The sequence below is a fragment of the Sceloporus undulatus genome, chromosome 2 (assembly GCF_019175285.1).
Source record: "Sceloporus undulatus isolate JIND9_A2432 ecotype Alabama chromosome 2, SceUnd_v1.1, whole genome shotgun sequence".
NCBI lineage: Eukaryota > Metazoa > Chordata > Lepidosauria > Squamata > Phrynosomatidae > Sceloporus > Sceloporus undulatus.
Window position 1 is genome coordinate 139,403,475 of NC_056523.1, and position 18,656 is coordinate 139,422,130.

Below are 18,656 nucleotides of genomic sequence, written 5' to 3' on the forward strand. Positions count from 1 at the left end.
ATCTGGGGTGCTGCTGTGTGGGATTCTATGCACTCCTTTGCAGTTTTGTCTCCTCAGTGAGATAGCACTCAATGGTCTTTAAATTTATATGTATACTATGTACACTTTACAGTCTCCATCCCCTTACCACTTTTTAAATACTTTTGTCACACTTCAGGGTTCCTCCAACCTTATTGCTACTGACCTTCTTTGTATGGATAGTCTAATCTGGCTACGTAAGAAGTGTCATACTCAAGACTGTTGTAATAGACATTATAGCTAACAAACTAGAAACTCCTCTAAATTTATTTCCAAGGATGCTTCATGGCACAGAGAAACAGTTCTTTCGAAAGACATTGGTAGCATAGTGAGAAGTTTTCCTACAAATATACCAATAAGGAACTATCATTCTCAAACCAGAGTTGTAGATCACGTCAACCCCATCACATTCTACAAGCAAAAGAATCAAGAAATCTGCAGATCAACACCCAAGATCTCAAGATCCCATCTATCATAAGGACATAGCAACTCTTCAGTTAAAATATTTTGTATGGATTCAGGGACACAATTGGGGTAAAGAGTGGTTTACTCAAGCATCCACATCACCTGATATCTGCATCATCAAGTGATGTCTTACAGAGTTGAATGGACCATTACAGATAAAATGCTAGACCAAACTTTGTTTTCAAATACTCTATGTAGTCAGCTCAAATATTCAGCTGCCTGAGCATGACTGCAGAGAAAACAAGTGATAAAAAGCATGTGCGGACCATATCAAAGAAGGGAAGCTAACCTCCCTTTAAGAGGCTAATTTTCATTCAATATGTTTCCTACCAATAAGCTACTTTCACTAAACTCCTGATTCAAAAGCATTTTAAATAGAGACACTGTCCCTAACAGATACACAGAGAACACCCACAAGCAATTTCCACCTGCATTACAATTCTCCAGTCCAGGATGTTGCCCGAGGATTCTGCTTAACAATACAAAATACCGTTTATTTTTTCAATCCTCCACAAGATAGCCCATAACTCTGTATTGAAGATAAACCCTCTGAGTGGAAAGAGGTTAGAATGGAACAAAGGAGAAACCATGCATACAGAAGCCGGTACTAATTAAATAATCTCAGCCATACAGTAATCAGAATTTTATCTCACTGGAGCCTGAAAAAGAGGAAAAAATATTTTTGCTAATATCTTCTTTGTCATGCTATTTGAGAAGAGGCAGCTGCAAAGCTGTCCATGGCCCTGCCAGGCTGGTGCTTTGCAAAGAAAGCCATACAGAATTTTAAAAAGAATCCTTGTCTTGTAACAAAGTCTCTGTCCTCATAGGTTGCATCGGACAAAACAGTACACACTCTACCACCACCGAAAGTGAGCAAAGGCCCGGTTAGCCTCAGCCATTTTGTGAAGCTCTTGCTTTTTCTTTACTACAGGACCTTGGTTGTGGAAGGCTTCCAGCAGCTCTTGGGAAAGCTTTTCAGGCATAAGTGTGCGCCTGTGCTTGTTGACCCTGCATTCTGTTATCATCCACTTCATTGCTAAGAAACGCCGCCGGCTGTCCTTCAGAGGGGTTGGGACCTTTGAGACACAAAAAAATTTACAGATTTCAGAAATGTGAAACCAAGATCTGGGTTCCAAAAACACATGATTTTTTTGATCAATGTGTAAGATGAAAAAGCCAAGTTGTCAAAAATGTGCTTGGGATTTCTCTGTTTTGCCCACTGTGGTTGCGAGGTCCTTGAAAAAAGTACCGCCCAGCCATATTCAACATTCTGTCAGCAAGCCCATAAATTTTCCCTGCCAAAGTTGAACTTGCCCAGAATTTCAGATTTAAATTTATGTAGAATAGTTATCACAGACTACTGACAAACTCTCAAGATAACTAGGAACCAATTTAAAAGGGAAAAATCAAATGGATTATGTTACAGAAAATTGTTCTCAATATTAATGAAATAAATGCCAACAATGGGTGTCTTGTTTACCTCAAAGTGCAGCAGTGCAACTGGGCAACTGTCAGGGGGCTATACTTGCTTCCCCAGGGATCATTGGAAGGAAAACTGTACCCCATACTCCCCCAAATGCCCTCGCTCCCAAACTCTGAGGTATAGGGACACTTTTGTCACATTTTTAGCCCTCTTTGGCCATTTTAGGTCCAGCAAAGGCCTTTTTTTCCATTAGGAACTTTTGGATCACTTCATGTTACAAAAAAAGACCTTTCTTAGATTTAAAATACCCCTGACAGTTGCCCTTTATTCTTCTGAATGGTTCTGAAATTGTCTTAAGTAATCTTCAGTGATTTCAAAGAATGGTGGTGAGGGCCTTGAAAGGCACAAAAGGAGCCTTGTGGAGCCACTTGCAGAGTGCCCTGTGGAGGTACTTTCTCATCCCAACTTAGATGGAAGTAGAAGTAGCTTCTTTCCAAAAGTTTAAAGAAAATATGTTGCTGAGGCCTCTTTAATGTTCCTTCACAATAATAGTTGTATTTTAGGGGGAAAACCTATGCCAATATGATTGTGTCTGAGTTACCATGCCACCATAATTTTAATTTTTGAATGGACTCATTTTCTATTTCTTTCACAGATTACCTGATAGGTTTTGCCTCCTTTCTGGACACCCACAAGCCCAATGACAGGTTCACAGTTTTTTAATGCCTGATGGAAGATAGTGTAAGGGTTGCATTCAATGTTTTCTTTCTCCTTCTCATCAGCTTTATGGTATTTCATAAGCTGCTTCCTCTTAATAGCTTCCAAAGTCTAGATCGCAAACAAAAGTAAAAGTTTATCATGATATCAGCCTAAATGCACCTGATCTCCTGATCTCAGAAGCTAAGCTGGGTCAGGCCTGGTACCTACCTGGATGGGAAATTACTAGGTAATGTCAAGATCTTCAATTAAAAACCTATGATTACTGGAGAAAAAACGGATAGCACTGAGCTAGCTGGACCCATGGTCTCACTCAGTATAAGGCAACATCTTATGTTCCTAGAGTCCACATGTCCTTATGTTAAAGTCATTCTCAACAGCAGGATTTGCTCAATCCCAGAACAAGGTTATCATGCACATTAACCCCACACAGTGCTAAAAGGGCTTCTGGGAAGACAGGATTATATATAAACACAGATTGTGACCTTGAGAAACGTTCCCAGTGTAGATCCTAACCATTGTGTTTCCTTACTAGTTAGCAGAAATCAGACTGAACCTTGCTCCTTCAGGTTTCAGAGCCACTAGCAGACACTATATCCAATGTTAAAGTGTTCTTGGCCACACTCAGGGCCCTTAATTGTGGCCATGATGAAGGTCTCTGGTTTATACTGGAGTGAATGCTGAAAGGCAAGATTTCATAGTTAAATGCATGCCTGCAGACCTCCAAGTACTTGTCTAAAAGAATACATTATGAAGGCCATTATTGTCTGTGAGCTTTGCAAATTTTTATTAGCAAGGTGCCTAGCTGGAAGAAGATTGCAGATGAAACAGCTGTGGAGATACTGAAGATGATTATTGTGGTAAAGTAACTAAGCCAGAGACAGACAATTTGTGCATGGCAGAAAAGGGAAATCTGCAGCTTTTCACAGCCAACTGAGAAGCCCCCAGTTCACTCCATACCCAATGATTCTTCTGGAAAAGCGACATACATACAGATGGCTTTCTCTAATGTGCCCTGCTTCCTGGCAGAATCAGTCTCCTCAAAACTACCAAACCATAGTTAGGTGGGCTATCAGAAGCATGATTCTGCTACAAAATGGAATGCATGGGGGGGGGGAGCCATCTACACATGCATTGTTACAGAGCTACAGGGGTTTCTGCAGTGACAACTTTGTGGGAAAGAGTGTGGTCTCTGAGGGCCTCAAGAGGACAAAATATTCTCCCATCCACAAGAATGTCCTCCATCCATCTCTCCTATACAGCTTAAAGATAGGAATATTTTTGCTTCTGCACACTGCAATAACAAATAAAAGGAACAATAATTTGGAATATTAACTTACCTGATTCATAATGGATCGGGCCAAAATCTTATCTCCTCCCTTCATCATAAGGCTAGTAAATTTGCTGTAGCAAAATACAAATGCAGTTGTACTGGTACTCTAAGCATCTTCACTCTGACATTAAGATCCCCATAACTATACTCTTTCCATTATGCTAATAAACCATGAGGGTATTTAGCAAAATTTGTCAAAAGAATTCTAGTTACTTACTATTCTCATCATGCTTCTGCTTCCCTCTATAATCCACCTACTACACTCTCAGATCAACAGCTGTAGAGGTTTGCTGGAAAGTTATCGGCTTCTGTCACTGGGTGGTGATACTGTTTGTTCAAAGGGAAGCACAAGCATCATGAGGTACCTTGTCTAGTATTTTGAAGTCATGCACAGCTGACTGGCATGGCAGTACCCAGTGCTGACACAAACCATGGCATCTACAGTTTCACTGTGTTTCCATGATCCTGCAGCCCACATAACATGTTCTGGTAAAGGTGTCATGTCCTTTTCCAGCATGTGTTGGAGCTTGGTGATAAAAACAAACCACTGCACCAACCCTGAACAACAAAGAACATAGAACCTGTTAAAGAACGTTTGAGCACAGTTCAGAACTAGCAATTCCATCTTATACAACAGCCAGCAGAGGCCTACAAAATTGAGTTATACAAGTGGGGAATACAGACAAGCAGTATCACTGCAGATTGTTCTTTTTCTTGCTTTCCTGATCAGTTTGGTCCAAAATATACTGTAGAAATAATCCAGTTTGAAATCACTTTAACTGCCCTAGTTCAATACTAGGGAATCCTGGGAACTGTGGTTTTGTGAGACATTTAGCCTTCTCTGTCAAAGAGCTCTGGTGCCACAATAAACTGCAATTCCCAGGATTCCCTAGCACTGAACCAGGGCAGTTAAAGCGGTCTCAAACTGGATGATTTCTGCAGTGTGTTTTGGACCTTTGTGTTCCAGAGGAAAGCCTGGAAAGGGAGTTGAAAACCCGTTAAAGGGATATCACTCTTGCTGTTCTGGTGCTGCTATTGTACCTGTGCCATGGAGACAAATCATGAAATGTTTTGGAAACATTCTGGACTGAACCCTATCACATAAAATCAATACTACTAAGCTTTAGAACATCATGCTATACTTCTCAACTTTTTCAGCTAAAACTGTTCATATTTCTGTCAGATAACACTTTGATAAACTAAATTACTCTATTAAATCAATTAATGTTTCTGATAAATGATAGATCAGTCTTTCCCAAATGGTTAGTCTCCAGATATGGGATTTCGATATGGGAATGGGATTTCCATTCCCATATCCACTGGTCAGGAATACTGGAAGCCTAAAACATCTGGAGAAAACTAGTGTCAGACACAAGTGTAAGGATTTAATCTAAATATGTAAGACAGCATCCAGACCTGATCACTGGTTCATAGAACACAGAGCTGCTGACATTGGAAGGGGTAGCTTTTATAGGTCGGACTGTTTTAAGATCCCATTTTGTTTTTTCTTCTTCTGATAATTGTTCTAGTGGTTTGTTATAAACTTCTTTGTTCACCTCTGGTTCAAGGAAATTAGGACTGTATCGACTCCACCTGACTTGAATTAGCCTGCAAAGAATATAAAGAACAGAAAAAAGTCACAAATATGTTCAGCCCCAACATGTGGATGTATATAATTCTGCTTATGCCCCACTTCCCCACATCCAATTTTATAATTCAGACCCACTAAGATAATTTATCATGCTTTTAACACAATCCAAAATAGAATTTGAGGCAAACAAAATCCCATTGACTACAACCGTCTGAGATATGTGTAATCTTTGCAAAGATGCCGGTTATTCAACCTCATATTGTTATGTGTTGGACTATGACTCTGGAGACCAAGGGTCTGAATTCTGGCTCGGCCATGTAAACCCATAACAGTTAGATTGAAGTTACAAGGTGGATTTCTTTACATCCTTTTCCATTCATGGCTGTGGGTGATCGCATGGCAGATGTGACTGTTCATACATAAGAGGACAGAAATTATAGAGCAACATGAAACATACAGATGTGGTCTTATGTAAATATTTCCCTTAGGATAAGTACACATATGAGCAAGTTCGTATTTTAGTCTGCATAATATATCCTAAATACTCCAACAGATCCTCTACACTACAACTTGTATCAAAGAGGTACACTTGACCCTCCACATTTGTGGCTTTGACTTTTGCTGATTTGATTATTCATGGATTTTATTAAATATGTTCCCTCTAGGAATCTCTAGGTCCTCTAGTGCAACTCTATGATCAACTTTAACCAAAAGTCACACTGGAGGACCTAGAGATTCCTAGAGAGCTGTTCTCTTAGGCAAAAACACAGTGTTTTCGTTACTTGCAGTTTTTTCCACATTCACGGGGGTCCCGTGTCCCTAACCCCAGCAAATGTGGAGGGACAAGTGTAATTCACAAAGTTATGCTTTACTCCTTATGTGAGAACCATACTCATCCATGCCCAACAACAACTAACACAGGACACCAATTTAAATAACCTTTTATAGAATGAAAATCAGTATTGGGCTTCATTTCACTAACAAATATTGACAGTGCCAAGAACTAAATATCTTTCAACTCCTTTGTTATACAAGCCTATCCAAATCATAAGGACAAGCCATGTTCAAGTGTACACCTTATAAGGATATACAAGTGCATACCTTATGCTTGTAACTACCATTTCATTCGTAGAACCACATGTAAGATATTATTTGGGGGGAAACAGCTAAATTAGTCTGTTTCGTGATATAAAAGAAAAAGAAAAATGAATCTTGCAGCACATTTAAACCTGATTTGTTTTAGCAAGTTCTTCCATAGATTCCCACCCACTTCATCAGGTGCACTAATGGAATACAGCCATGCTGGCAGTTGTGGATCCCAAAAGTAACTTTTCCTGACTATAAATTGGGTGCACCTCCCCACCTTGGGACTCTGGTCCAAAACACACTGCAGAAATAATCCAGTTTGAGACCACTTTAACTGCCCTTGCTCAGTGGTAGGGAATCCTGGGCCTGAATCCTGGCTCGGCCATGTAAACCCAATGGGTGACCTTGGGCCAGTCACACTCTCTCAGCCTCAGAGGATGGCCATGGCAAACCCCCTCTGAAGAAGCCTTGCCAAGGGTCGCCATACATCGGAAACGCCTTGAAGTCCCAAACCAAGCATGGGATCTGTAGCTGTGAGAGAGACATGCAGCCTTCCCTTTCAGGGAGAGCTCTGGGGCCACAGTGGCCAACTGCAGATCCCAGGATTCCCTAGCACTCAGCCATGCCAAAGTGGCTATTAGTGCAGCCCCAGCCCCAGCCTCTTACCGGGGGAACCAGGCCTTCCAGCGGCCGCAGGGCCCCCCTCCTAAGACCCTCAGCTTCTCCGCCATGGGCGCCGCCATCTTGCTTCTGCCTTCAGGGCCCCTCCCACGGCAGGGCTGCCCTCCGCGAATGCCTGAACAGAGCCGCCTCTTCTGTTCCATTGGCGGCAGCAGCAGCAGCAGCAGCAGACTAGGAAGGGTTTCCCTCACTGTGCTTCACGGGAAACACAGCTGTACTCTCTCCCTCCCTCCTACTCTCAGTTTACACCGTGTAAAAGCCGCTTTGGGACCCAATTGGAATACTTGCCCATAGGAAACACTGGAGAAGTTCCCTACGTTTCTCTATGGGCCAGTATTCCCCAAGGGTTCCCTGTGGGCCATATTCCCAATGAGCATCCCAGGGGGAAAGGGGGTATTGGAGGTGTCTCATCCAAAGGGCAGCCTTGAGTCCAGATCAACTCAGGGGCAGTTAACAACAACAATAACCAAAGCCCAAGTAAGCCCATCTTGCTAAGTAAGGTTATCATGACAAGTTGAAAACAACTTGAAGGAACACACCAAACAACAACAACAAGAAGAAGAAGGAGCCCTTGTTGTTGTTAAGGAGCCCTCATGGCACAGTTGTTAAATGCCTGTCCTGCAGCCACAAGGCTGTGAGTTCCATCCCAGGCAGGGCTTCAAGGTCCACTCAGCCTTGCATCCTTCTGGAGGGCACTAAACTGTTGGGGGCAATTGGCCTAGACCCTGTAAACTGCCTGAGGGAAAGAAGTTGGCAGCACGAACATTCGTAGACTTCAGAGCCCCTGAAATCTAGTAAAGCCAACCTCTTTCTTTCAGTGAGGCTCCAAGGCACTACAAGATCTCTCTACATACTGATTCTGCAGACTAATGACCTACAAATGCATTTAGGATGTGCATATGATATTGTCATCTGGAGGTATAGTTTTAACTTTGCTAGTTGTTGATATCACAACTACTACTAGCACGACATTCAGTGGCAGATGGGGATGACAATTTATGAGTAACATTAGTGCCAAAAATAATAACCCCTAAGGCTTCTGCCTGGTGCGAACCAGGAGGAGGGGATGGGGATGGCACCATGGGATGCCACGCCAAGTGACACGAGCCCTGGGGAGGCCACTGCTGTGGCTATAACTGAGAGTGGATAGGGAAGCATTGGGGGATACATGGCGGTGTCAGATTTATGGAAGGAGGACAAGGGAAGAGCGTGAGCCCCGCCGCCCGGGCGCCAGGGGGCGCTGTGGGGCGTGGCGAAGGCAGGCGGCCGCTCCTCCCTCCCTCTCTCTCTCTCCCTGTCGCGGCGTCACTCTGTGTCAGGGAGTCTGCTGCCCGCCCGCCCGGCAACATGGCGGAGGCGGAAGGGGAGAGCCTGGAGTCCTGGCTGAGTGAGTAGCCCCCTTCCGCCTCTTTGGGGAGGAAGCCCTGAGTGGGGCCCAGGAGCCCCGGCCATCGGAAGGGGAGACGGGCTCCTCGGGGGCAGTGGCCCTTGGGAGGGAGCCCTGGGGAGATCCCCTCTGCTCTTGAAAGCTAAGCAGGGCCAGCCCTGGCTAGGACTTGGGTGGGAGACCGCCAACCAATAGCGGCACCGGCGTTGACACGGTTGAACTCAGCACTCCCTAAGCCCCGGATTCCCAGACTCCTTTCCCCTACACATTCTTGTTTGGACTCCAGCTCCCAGAATCCTTGAGCATTGGCCAAGATGGAGGGCCAGGCTAAGCGGTTTGCAATCTGTACCTAGAGAGACCTTGTAGCACCTCCGAGACTCACTGAAAGGAAGAAGGTGGCAGCAAGACTTAAGTCTACTTCCTCAGATGCTTTTTGGGTTTACAATCTGTAAGCCAATTGCCCCCAGTAAGCAGGGTACTTGTCATAAAAGATGTTGACAAGCTGCAGTGAGTCCAGAGGAAGGCAACCAGAATGGTGAAACCCCTGGAAACCATGAAGCCCCATGAAGAGAGACTTAGGGAGCTGGGGATGTTTAGCCTGGAGAAAAGAAGGGTAAGAGGTGATATGATAGCCCTGTTCAAATATTTGAAGGGATGCCATATTGAGGAGGGAGCAAGCTTGTTTTCTGCTGCTCCAGAGAACAGGATCCAGAACAATGGATGCAAGCTCCAGGAGAAGAGATTCCAGCTCAACATTAGGAGGAACTGACAGTCAGGGCTGTTTGACAGTGGGACACACTTCCTCTGAGTGTAGTGGAGTCACCTTCCTTAGAGGTCTTTAAACAGAGGCTGGATGGCCATCTGTCAATGGGGATGCTTTGGTTGTGAATTCCTGCGTGGCAGAATAAAGGGGTTGGACTGGATGGCCCTTGTGGTCTCTTCCAACTCTATGATTCTATGGTTCAAATGTATCTTCCTCAGCAATTAATGATGTAATGCATTAAGTATCTCCAAGCAAGGTGCTGTTTCACAAGTTCATCTGTCATAGATGGAATATACATTATATATATTCTAATCTACAAGGCTGTTGTAAAGATCACTCTGATAACATTTGTGACACTCTTTGGGAAATTCTTGTCTCCTTTATTGATTAATTGTGCTCCCCCTCTTTTTATTTTTGTGTTCCCAGTGTATAGCCATATCACTTCTATCCACTTCCTAACAGTAAAATATTCTGCAATTAACAGCTAATTATACAGGCATAATTAGTTGTGTGCATATCATGGGTGTTAATGGGGCACTTCCTGTACCAGATGGAGCCAGATGACAAGTAGTTATGTTTTGTACTACTGTAGTTCTGTCAAAGCCAGTATATTGTGACATGTTCAGGTTACTGACTGTCTTAGGGTTTTTGGTCAGTATTGACTAGGGCCAGGGCACATTTGCAAATACTGCTGGCTGTAATTCCATCATCCCTCGCCATTGGCTGTGGTGTTTATGGCTGGAAAGAATTACAGCCCAGTGACATCTGGAGCACCATATATTTCTTATTCTTGATATAAACTAATAATCAATTAATGACAGAGGTATCAGACAGAGTATAAATACTATAAATAAATAAATATGTGGAAAGGTTAATGCTTCCTGAAAGAAGGACCTAATTTGTACCTATTCCCTTGTTTTTATGCTGTTCCCATCCACTTATTTATTATTTTGCCTCACTGTGGAATCTCTTTTGAACTTATTCTTCCATCTCACTTCTATCCTGGTCCTGGTCCTCTTTCAGAATGCGGTTTACAGCTCATGAAAGCTTATTGGGTGGTGATGGGGGGGAAATGTACAAAATCAATTTATCCCACAATTTGTTTCTGTATGAACTTCCAAGCAAGGCCTGTCTAAATAAGTGAGCCCCTTCCCCAATAGGGATCCAGCAAAACTTGTTCCCTTTAATAAGCTATACACTGAAATTGAGACATCTGAACAGAAATCCAGAACTGCAGTTGCAGTGGACATGGCCCATCTGAAGCCTGGCCCTATTAATTGGTGATTTATTTCTAAGAGGAGGAAGGTAATGAACACTTTGTACCTTTTCCTCCTCCTCCTCTTCTAAATAACTGGTTTCTTGGTTATAAAGAAGAGCACACCCCGCAATCTACCTACTAGTTTGATTTATCAGATTTATAAATGATAATTCTGGTATTTTTAATCTATACCAAATTGTGAGATACTGTATATATTCATGTATAAGTCTAGAAATTTGGGTCTGTATTACTGTACTGTAATTCACATTCAAAAAGGAACCATCCTCTGGAGAAAGGCAAGAGTGTCATCTACCCTGAATCCCTTCTATTTTCTCATCCATCCAGCCTTTAGTATGAGCACAAACAGTTATGCTTGCTGGAATTTTGTAAGTTCTTTGGCATTGTTTTCCTTTGCTTCATCCTTTACATCATTTGTTAGATGCCCCTAAGTTTTACCCTTGACTTATCTGTGAGTCATATCAAAATCCATAATTTTGGTCCCCAAACCTGCCCTCAATTTATACATGAGGTGCCTACAGGAATCCTAGATACATTGATATGAAGACAAGAGCAGACTCCTAAGCACACTCTTCAGCAACTGATATTTTGGAGGCCTACTGCTTTTATCAGTCTGGAAATCTCCCTGGAAGCCAAGATGATTAAACTTTGGCTATTGCTTTTCGGCTGTATCATGAGAAGGCACATTTTTTCATTGGAAAAAACAATAATGCTAGGAAAGGTGGAAGGAAGCAGAAAGAAAGGAAGACCCCACGCTACCTGGATAGAATCTATTAAGGAGGTTTGAATTTACAGGATCTAAGCTGAGCAGTGGAGGACAGGGAATTTTGGAGATGTCTCATCCATAAGGTCCTCATGAGTCGAGAACAACTTGAGAGCAGTTAACAACAACAACAAATTGTTTTCATTATCGGTAGCCACTGATAACCTTTGAAGTATTTTGTTGGCTTTTTCTCCTTTTCTCCATGCACAGTTTAGAATGTTCATCACTTATATCACTGATCCTTACAGCATGCTGACAAGGTGGGTCAAGTGTTGTTATTGCTATGTTGTAGAAGGAGGACTGATGTTGAGAAAAGAATGGTTTCTCTAAGACTACATGGCAGGTGTGTAGCAGAGGTGAGATGTGAATTGTGGGCTGCTTGGTACACAGCTCAGTCATTCTGCCACTAACAGTTCACCAGCACTCCTATTAGTTTCAAAGAAAACTAATAGGAGATTTAAAAATAATATGTTAAAATAAGCATGTTATGTTGGCCAAGGCATAGAACATACATGGTAGAAGGTTCAATAGTTCACTAGATCAGGATGCTCACCCAAAACAGCTTTGAACTGCATGGGAAATCCTATTTGATTAGTTTCAATAAGAGACCATTTTAAAAACAAATGCAAAGGTCTGCCTGAAAATAACACCTCCTATCGACCAGCCACGTTAACTTTCTATCCTCTGGTTTAAGATTCCTCTGTTGATCACTTCATTCAAAATAATTAAAGATATTTTAAAATACATAAAGCTTTCCTATATGTCATATGGTGTTGAAAGATATGTTTAGAGCTGGCTCACATGTACATTTAGTATGTGGTAACTGTAATGTTTAAGTTGTAGGTTGCATGTGTGATTGAATAATCACAGATAAGGCTTTTTATCATTTTAGCAACAATATACTGTAGTTTGAGCACAATCTATTCACATACAATCAACTGACACTAATTGTTGAAGCAATCCAGCTCTGTGTACCATGACTGGGTTTTACTGTTCTTGGGTTTGTGTTTTCCCCCAGGATTTTTGGTTACTTCAATTTAAAAAATACATATTCAAGTTTCTAACAATTTTGCAAGCTACAATGAATGGTTGAAGGGGTAGTTTAAAAATGCAAACCTTATGTGAGTCAGCATTGTTCACTGCTCTCATACTGTCAAGCAGACTTCCATAGCTATGAGAGCTATAATCTTATTTTAACCCTCTTTTACCATTCATTTTGATAGTATTTCTCTCCTCTTAGAGTCCAATAAACATACTTGAAGTCATATTTTTATTTCAAAATAAAAATATGGCTGATTTCAAAATTGTTCCAGCTGAACATAAAAATAATAGATATTGATATTGGTTTGAGCGTTGGACTACGATTCTAGAGACCAGGTTTCAAATCCTAGCTCAGCCATGTAAATTCACTGGGTGACCTTGGGCAAGTCACACTCTCTCATGCTTAGGTGATGTCAGTGTCAAACATCCTTCTGAAGAAACTTGCCAGAAAACCCCATGGTAGGTTCATCTAAGGGTTGCCATAAGTAGGAAACAACTTGAAGGCACACAACAACAACAACAACAACAAAGCCTAACCAAACACTTGACCAATAACACTCTAAAACTTTAATTTTTAAATAATAAAATTCCTTTTATAGTTTATTGGACCATACAGGCAGCATTTAGTGCTGAAGTCCCTCTGGTGGAACAGAAAATTTAATATAGTAAGGAATGGGATGATATCTCCAATATAGTGAACCTCCAAAACCACATCTGGAGGGTTGGAAAAACTTCCAGAAGCAGTTTTGGGGAGTCTCTAAGGGATAAGGAAAGGGAAAGGAGATTCCATTCTGCAGTGGCTACAGAACTATCTTAACCCACATTTTAAAATAACAACAAAACGTAACTAACATTTTCAAATAATAATAGAACTCTAGGATTTTACACAGCCACATGTAACCTCAAAAAATCAAGGACACATCCTGCAGCTAACTATTGCGTGTTCCAAATAAAAGGATGATGATGTTATTTATACCTTGTCTTTCCTTCCAAACTGGGCTCAGGGCATCTTACAAATTAAAATGAGTACAATATAGTGAGAGCCAGCATGGTGGGGTGGTTTGAGCTTGGACTTCAGCTCTGGAGACCAGAGGCTTTGACTGCCCTCACTCAGCCATGGAACCTCACTGAAAACCTTGAGCAAGTCACAGTTTCTCAGCCTCAGAGGAAGGCAAAGGCAACTCCTCCCTCCAACAAAACTTGTCAAGAAAACCATGTGATAGATTTGGCATAGAAAAATTGAAAATGATTTGAAGTCGCATATCTACAACAAAAACAACAACATAATTAAAACATACAAAGATCAACACTAAATACGTAGACATAAACTATTAACAATATTTAAACAGTTTAAAACATATACTTAAAAAGGATGAAAAGTAGTTTTTTAAAAAGTACAGTTTGAAACAACACAGCACCCTCTCATAAGTCCTTTCCTTAAAAACCATCATTTTGCTGCCACAATTTATTTACCTTCTCCAGAGTAAATACCACCTTTGCTCCCTTTCTTTGTGGGTGATTGAATATCTAATCATCCATGCCTGCCTCCTTTGGGAGCTCCATCAGTCTGTTCTATAACTGTCACATTTTTTGTTTACTTAGCTGGTTCTCTTTAAAATGTCATCTTTTGCATCTGTTGCTTTTTTCCATTGTAGAGTTGCTGTGATCTATACAATACAATATATGTATGCAGGCAGAAGATGTCAATACCATAAGGCACTGCTTAGTCATCCTTTTCTGGGTTGGAGGTAGACACCATTTGATCACAAGTGTCTACATCACCTTTTGCTTGGTTAAAATACTGAGTTAAAGCTGGATTACATTTTGAGCAACTATAGTAGCTACAGAATACATAGATGACATTGGTGTTATAACTTTTCTTTTTATTGGATTGCTTCATACCAGATGCTGTTTTGTAGAATTTCATTCAGAATTTTGGTTTATTTTTTCCCTAAACATTCCCACCATAGCTATTTTTAGGGTTTGGGGTGAGTTGGGAGTGGAGGGATAATTCTCTGGTTTACTGGCACACTTGTTAAGAAATTGTGTATTATGTTCATTCAAGCCTTGAGGAGAGGTGGGAAATTTTTTTTGTTATTATTAGTACTATTGTTGTTGTTAATTTTCTGTACGCATAACACATAGAAGTTTTAATGTCATCCTTATCCCAAAATATTCAACCAAATCACCTTTTCTCCCCCATGCGTATATTTGCAGTCAGACCTAAGGTATTTGAGAGTCACAGCCTTGCCAGCAGTGAATAAGGGGAAAGGGCTGTACCTCATAGTAGAATATGTGCATCTTGCATAGATAAGATACTGATTTAATCCCTGGTATCTCTAGGGAGGACCTGGTGAGACTTTTGTCTGCTGCCTAGTCAGGTGATTTGAATCAATTCCCAGAAGCTCCATTCAATATGACCTATGATAAGGGATTGTGTGAGCTACATCTGACAAATAAAGGCTCTTCCATTCCTGGACTACTGTGATGTATATCGAGCTGCTTGAAGATGGCTGAGAAACTGCTGTTGCTTCTGGATACAACTACTAGATTACGAACTGGGACTATTCATTTGGTTCATATTGTACCATACTCTGACTTTGACAACATGGTCCCAGTCTAGTCACAGACCATCACTTCTTTCCATGTGTGTCTGTCATCATATTAAGACAACCAGTCCCAGCCTATGATTTCTTGGTGTATTAGGCTCCAAGACCCATCATTGTTGGCCACACTGACGAGTATGATGGCAGTTGTAGTCCACTGCATCTGGAGGTTGCAAGGCTGAGTATGGCTGGCTAAAGATATTTAACAGAGGTTCTTCCCTGAGTGCCCTTGCCATCAGAGGCACAATGTGTGGTTGCTCAATTGGCCTAGGGCAAAGTTGATCTTTGCTCAATGGATAAAATATATTCTGCTTCTGCTGCTCACACCACTTGCTCTCCCATTAGTTTGGGCTTGAGGTTTAATTCAAATAGGGGTGCAAATTATCTAAGAAGTCTAACAATTTCTAAATGTAGGATGGCATTCAGGAAAGCCAGATTCAACGTAGTTCCATCGACTGTATTTAGAGGGATATTTCCAGCGAATTGAGTACAAGGTTCTCATACGCCCTTGTGGGAAGGACTAGTAGAATCTTTATCCCAAATAATAATAACAATAACAACAATAATAATTTAATTATGTTTCCCTGCCTCTCCCAGTGGATCGAAGCAGGGTTACAGACTAAATAAAAGCACAAAGTGTTTACCTCAAAACTCAATTAAAAGCAGCTAAAAACAATAAAATATCCAACATCAGACAATAACAATAGCATCAACAAGCAAGGCAGGGATCATACACAGACAGGGGCATATCATTCATATATCAGGGGGGTATTCATATCAGGTGGGGTATGCTCGGCTAAAAAGCTCGGTTTTAACTGCTTTTCTAAATGTTTCTAACGAGGCCGCCGAGCGGATCTCCTCAGGAAAACTATTCCAAAGTCTCGGAGCCATATACTCTTTTTCTGTACATTTTATAAAGATGGCAGATTAAGACTAATTACACCTTTTTAAAGTAAGTTCCCAGATAGTTTTAAAATAGTACTGGATATATTTGCTAGAGGATAAAAAAAAGGTAACAGAGGAGGTTGTGCAGTTCTTTTTTTCTGCAACCAAAACGGAAGGGGCCATGTTCCATAAACAATATTTTAAGGATGGCCTTTCTGGTTTGAGTTGCTAAATGGAGTCTTAGCCCCAGAAGCAAGAAGGACATCAAAAGTTTGCTTACTAGTAATATGGCTGCACGGTTTTAATATATATACTCCATATATATAAAAACTTTAAGCACATTTTACTAAGCTGTTTTTAAAATGTATTTATTTGCACTTAAATACCCCACTATTTTATTTTAATATGGTTTGCTCTTACTTTCCAATATGGAATGCTCACACTTTTGCGTATAGATGTATATAATGGTTGGGGTGTTTGGGTTGGTTTTGTTGTTGTTGTGTTGCTGTTGTTTTGCCTTATGGCTTGTTAACTGTAAAAAGGCTTGTTGATTTTGTTGTTGTTGCTAAGACCCCTTTGGTCTGGGACCACCAGATCAGCATCTGGACTGGTCAGTCTCATCCCAAGGCTATCAGCCTGCATCGTCCATACAAGAGACTGTGAGGCCGGTGGGAACATGGGCCTTTTGACCTATGCGTACAGACCCTAAGTCAACAAAAGTTTATGTGACAAATTATTTTGCACAGTTAGTTTCAAAGGTGCTACAAGACCCCTTTGCATCCATTAATTCATACTGTATATTCATGTTTTCTGTGTAAAAATTTCCTGTGTATGTGTTCAAAATCATATGAACATGAGTTCAGTATATAGAACAATATACTTCTGGACATCTCTCCAAAACAGTAGTTGAGTTCATTTTATACATAGCAGGTTTGTACATAACTAACTCCTGTGTTGAAAGCAGAATTAACAAGGTAGAGCCAATTCCCCAAATGTCACTTTTCCTCTGCCCGCCCCAACTGGCATAACTCCCTCTCCTTTGAATTCTCTCTCATCTCCTTGTAGAAACTAGCTACACACTCCCTTCCCTTCCACCCCTCTGAAGTGGCCCCAGGTTTCCTAATGTCCAAACTATGAATGGATAGCCATGTTTTGATTTGAGGTAACAAAGTTTTACACGTGATGCAGTATTGCTCCACTAAAGGATGTGACCCAGATTTCTTCGGTGACAGATTCCCTGGCTGCACGGTAGCAGAGTTATGGATTTGTTTATAATAGAACACTATACCAGCTTTGGTTTCTGGTCAGCAGCTCTAATTCTGTTGGCTGCGTCTTTATCTCCAGAAGTTTGTCTGTTCAGTTGCTGAACAGTACTGAAGAGCCTTTGATTGACAACTGAATAGGCAAGCTGTAGTCTCTGGAGATAAGGATGTAGCCAAGAGAATTAGAGCTGATCTTGGCTGTGGCATGGAGGCCTTGGAAGCGGCTCCGCAATCGCGGAATCCTCCAAGGCCTCGCTGGGGCTTGGGAGAAGCTGTCTCCCAGGCCCCAGGGAGGCCTTGGACAAGGTTTTAAAATGTAGGACCTTTTTTTTTTAATTTCCTGGCCAGGAAATTTTAAAAAAAGTCCTAAATTTTAAAACCTTATCCTACATTTCCCCCGGTTTGGAGGTCCTTGGGGATGGCAACCCTATCCCTGGGGCCTGGGAGACAGCGTCTCCCAAGCCCCAGGGAGGCCTTGGAGGACTCCGTGATCGCGGAGCTGCCTCCAGGGCCTCGCTGGGGGGAGAATCCCAGGGGCGGGGCCAAACCGGGGCAGGACCGTGTGGACCCGCCCCAAACCGGGAAAGTCCCGCCCCCAGGCGGGATATGGCAAGCCTACCCTTCCCTTATACTTAAGCTCTCAACATGGCTGCAGCAGAGCTAAATAGGCCTAACTTTAACATGACAGAAGCAGCCATGAAGTATGTTTGCATAGGTTTGTATAGAGATCTTGCATTACTTGAATCCTGTTCTTTTCCTAAGGTGCTATTTATGTTCACAGGACTACTTAGGAACTCTTTACAGTACACAAATTAGTGCCATAACTGTTCAGAATTTTCAGGTTATTCTTTCTTTGTAAAATCAAAATGTACAATGATTTTAATAAAAGAAAATAAAGCTTGCAAATAAGCCTGTGCCTATTTTACTAGATGCTTACATCATACATAGTTAAGGCTCCAACAATTTGATTCATTGTGTTCCTTGTTCTTTGTTCGTTGTCAATTATCACTTGTTTATAATTATTGCCTTTGTAAAACAGCACAGACCCATATTGCTCAGCCCTAGAATGAACAGTATTTCATTCTCTCACATGTTGTCTGGGTCAGTTTTGCTTTAAAAAAATAGGTTAAATTGGTGCTTGTGTGGCAGACAGTGAAGTGCCCTGTGTCTGAACTGATATATCTAGAGCAGATGAAACAGAAAACATTATGAATACTTTGCGCTTTCTGAAATCTGCTGTTTTCAAAACGCTAATGCATCAGAGAGGCAGGTCTTGAAGTAATGAACCTTAATTAGGGATGCCATAACCCGGCGGCCCCCATGACAATCACGCTTTTGGGGGGCCCCTCACGGTCCGGT

At 41.6% G+C, this 18,656-nt stretch overlaps 2 protein-coding genes across 2 annotated transcripts in view; one reads left to right on the plus strand and one right to left on the minus strand.

Annotated features, from left to right (window-relative positions):
• Window positions 1–547: 547 nt before the first annotated feature.
• Window positions 548–7,447, minus strand: MRPS7 (mitochondrial ribosomal protein S7). The gene is made up of 5 exons (XM_042452085.1): window positions 7,300–7,447; window positions 5,373–5,564; window positions 3,964–4,027; window positions 2,567–2,734; window positions 548–1,559 (listed from the first exon to the last, which is right to left on the minus strand). The coding sequence occupies exons 1-5, from the start codon at window positions 7,374–7,376 to the stop codon at window positions 1,338–1,340; spliced, it is 723 nt and encodes a 240-aa protein (XP_042308019.1). The 5' UTR covers window positions 7,377–7,447; the 3' UTR covers window positions 548–1,337.
• Window positions 7,448–8,618: 1,171 nt separating this feature from the next.
• Window positions 8,619–18,656, plus strand: part of GGA3 (golgi associated, gamma adaptin ear containing, ARF binding protein 3) — a 36,416-nt gene continuing 26,378 nt past the window's right edge. The window contains exon 1 of the mRNA XM_042450281.1: window positions 8,619–8,701. Within this exon, the coding sequence (XP_042306215.1) occupies window positions 8,662–8,701 (40 nt within the window). The 5' untranslated portion in view covers window positions 8,619–8,661. The remainder of the gene's footprint in view (window positions 8,702–18,656) is intronic.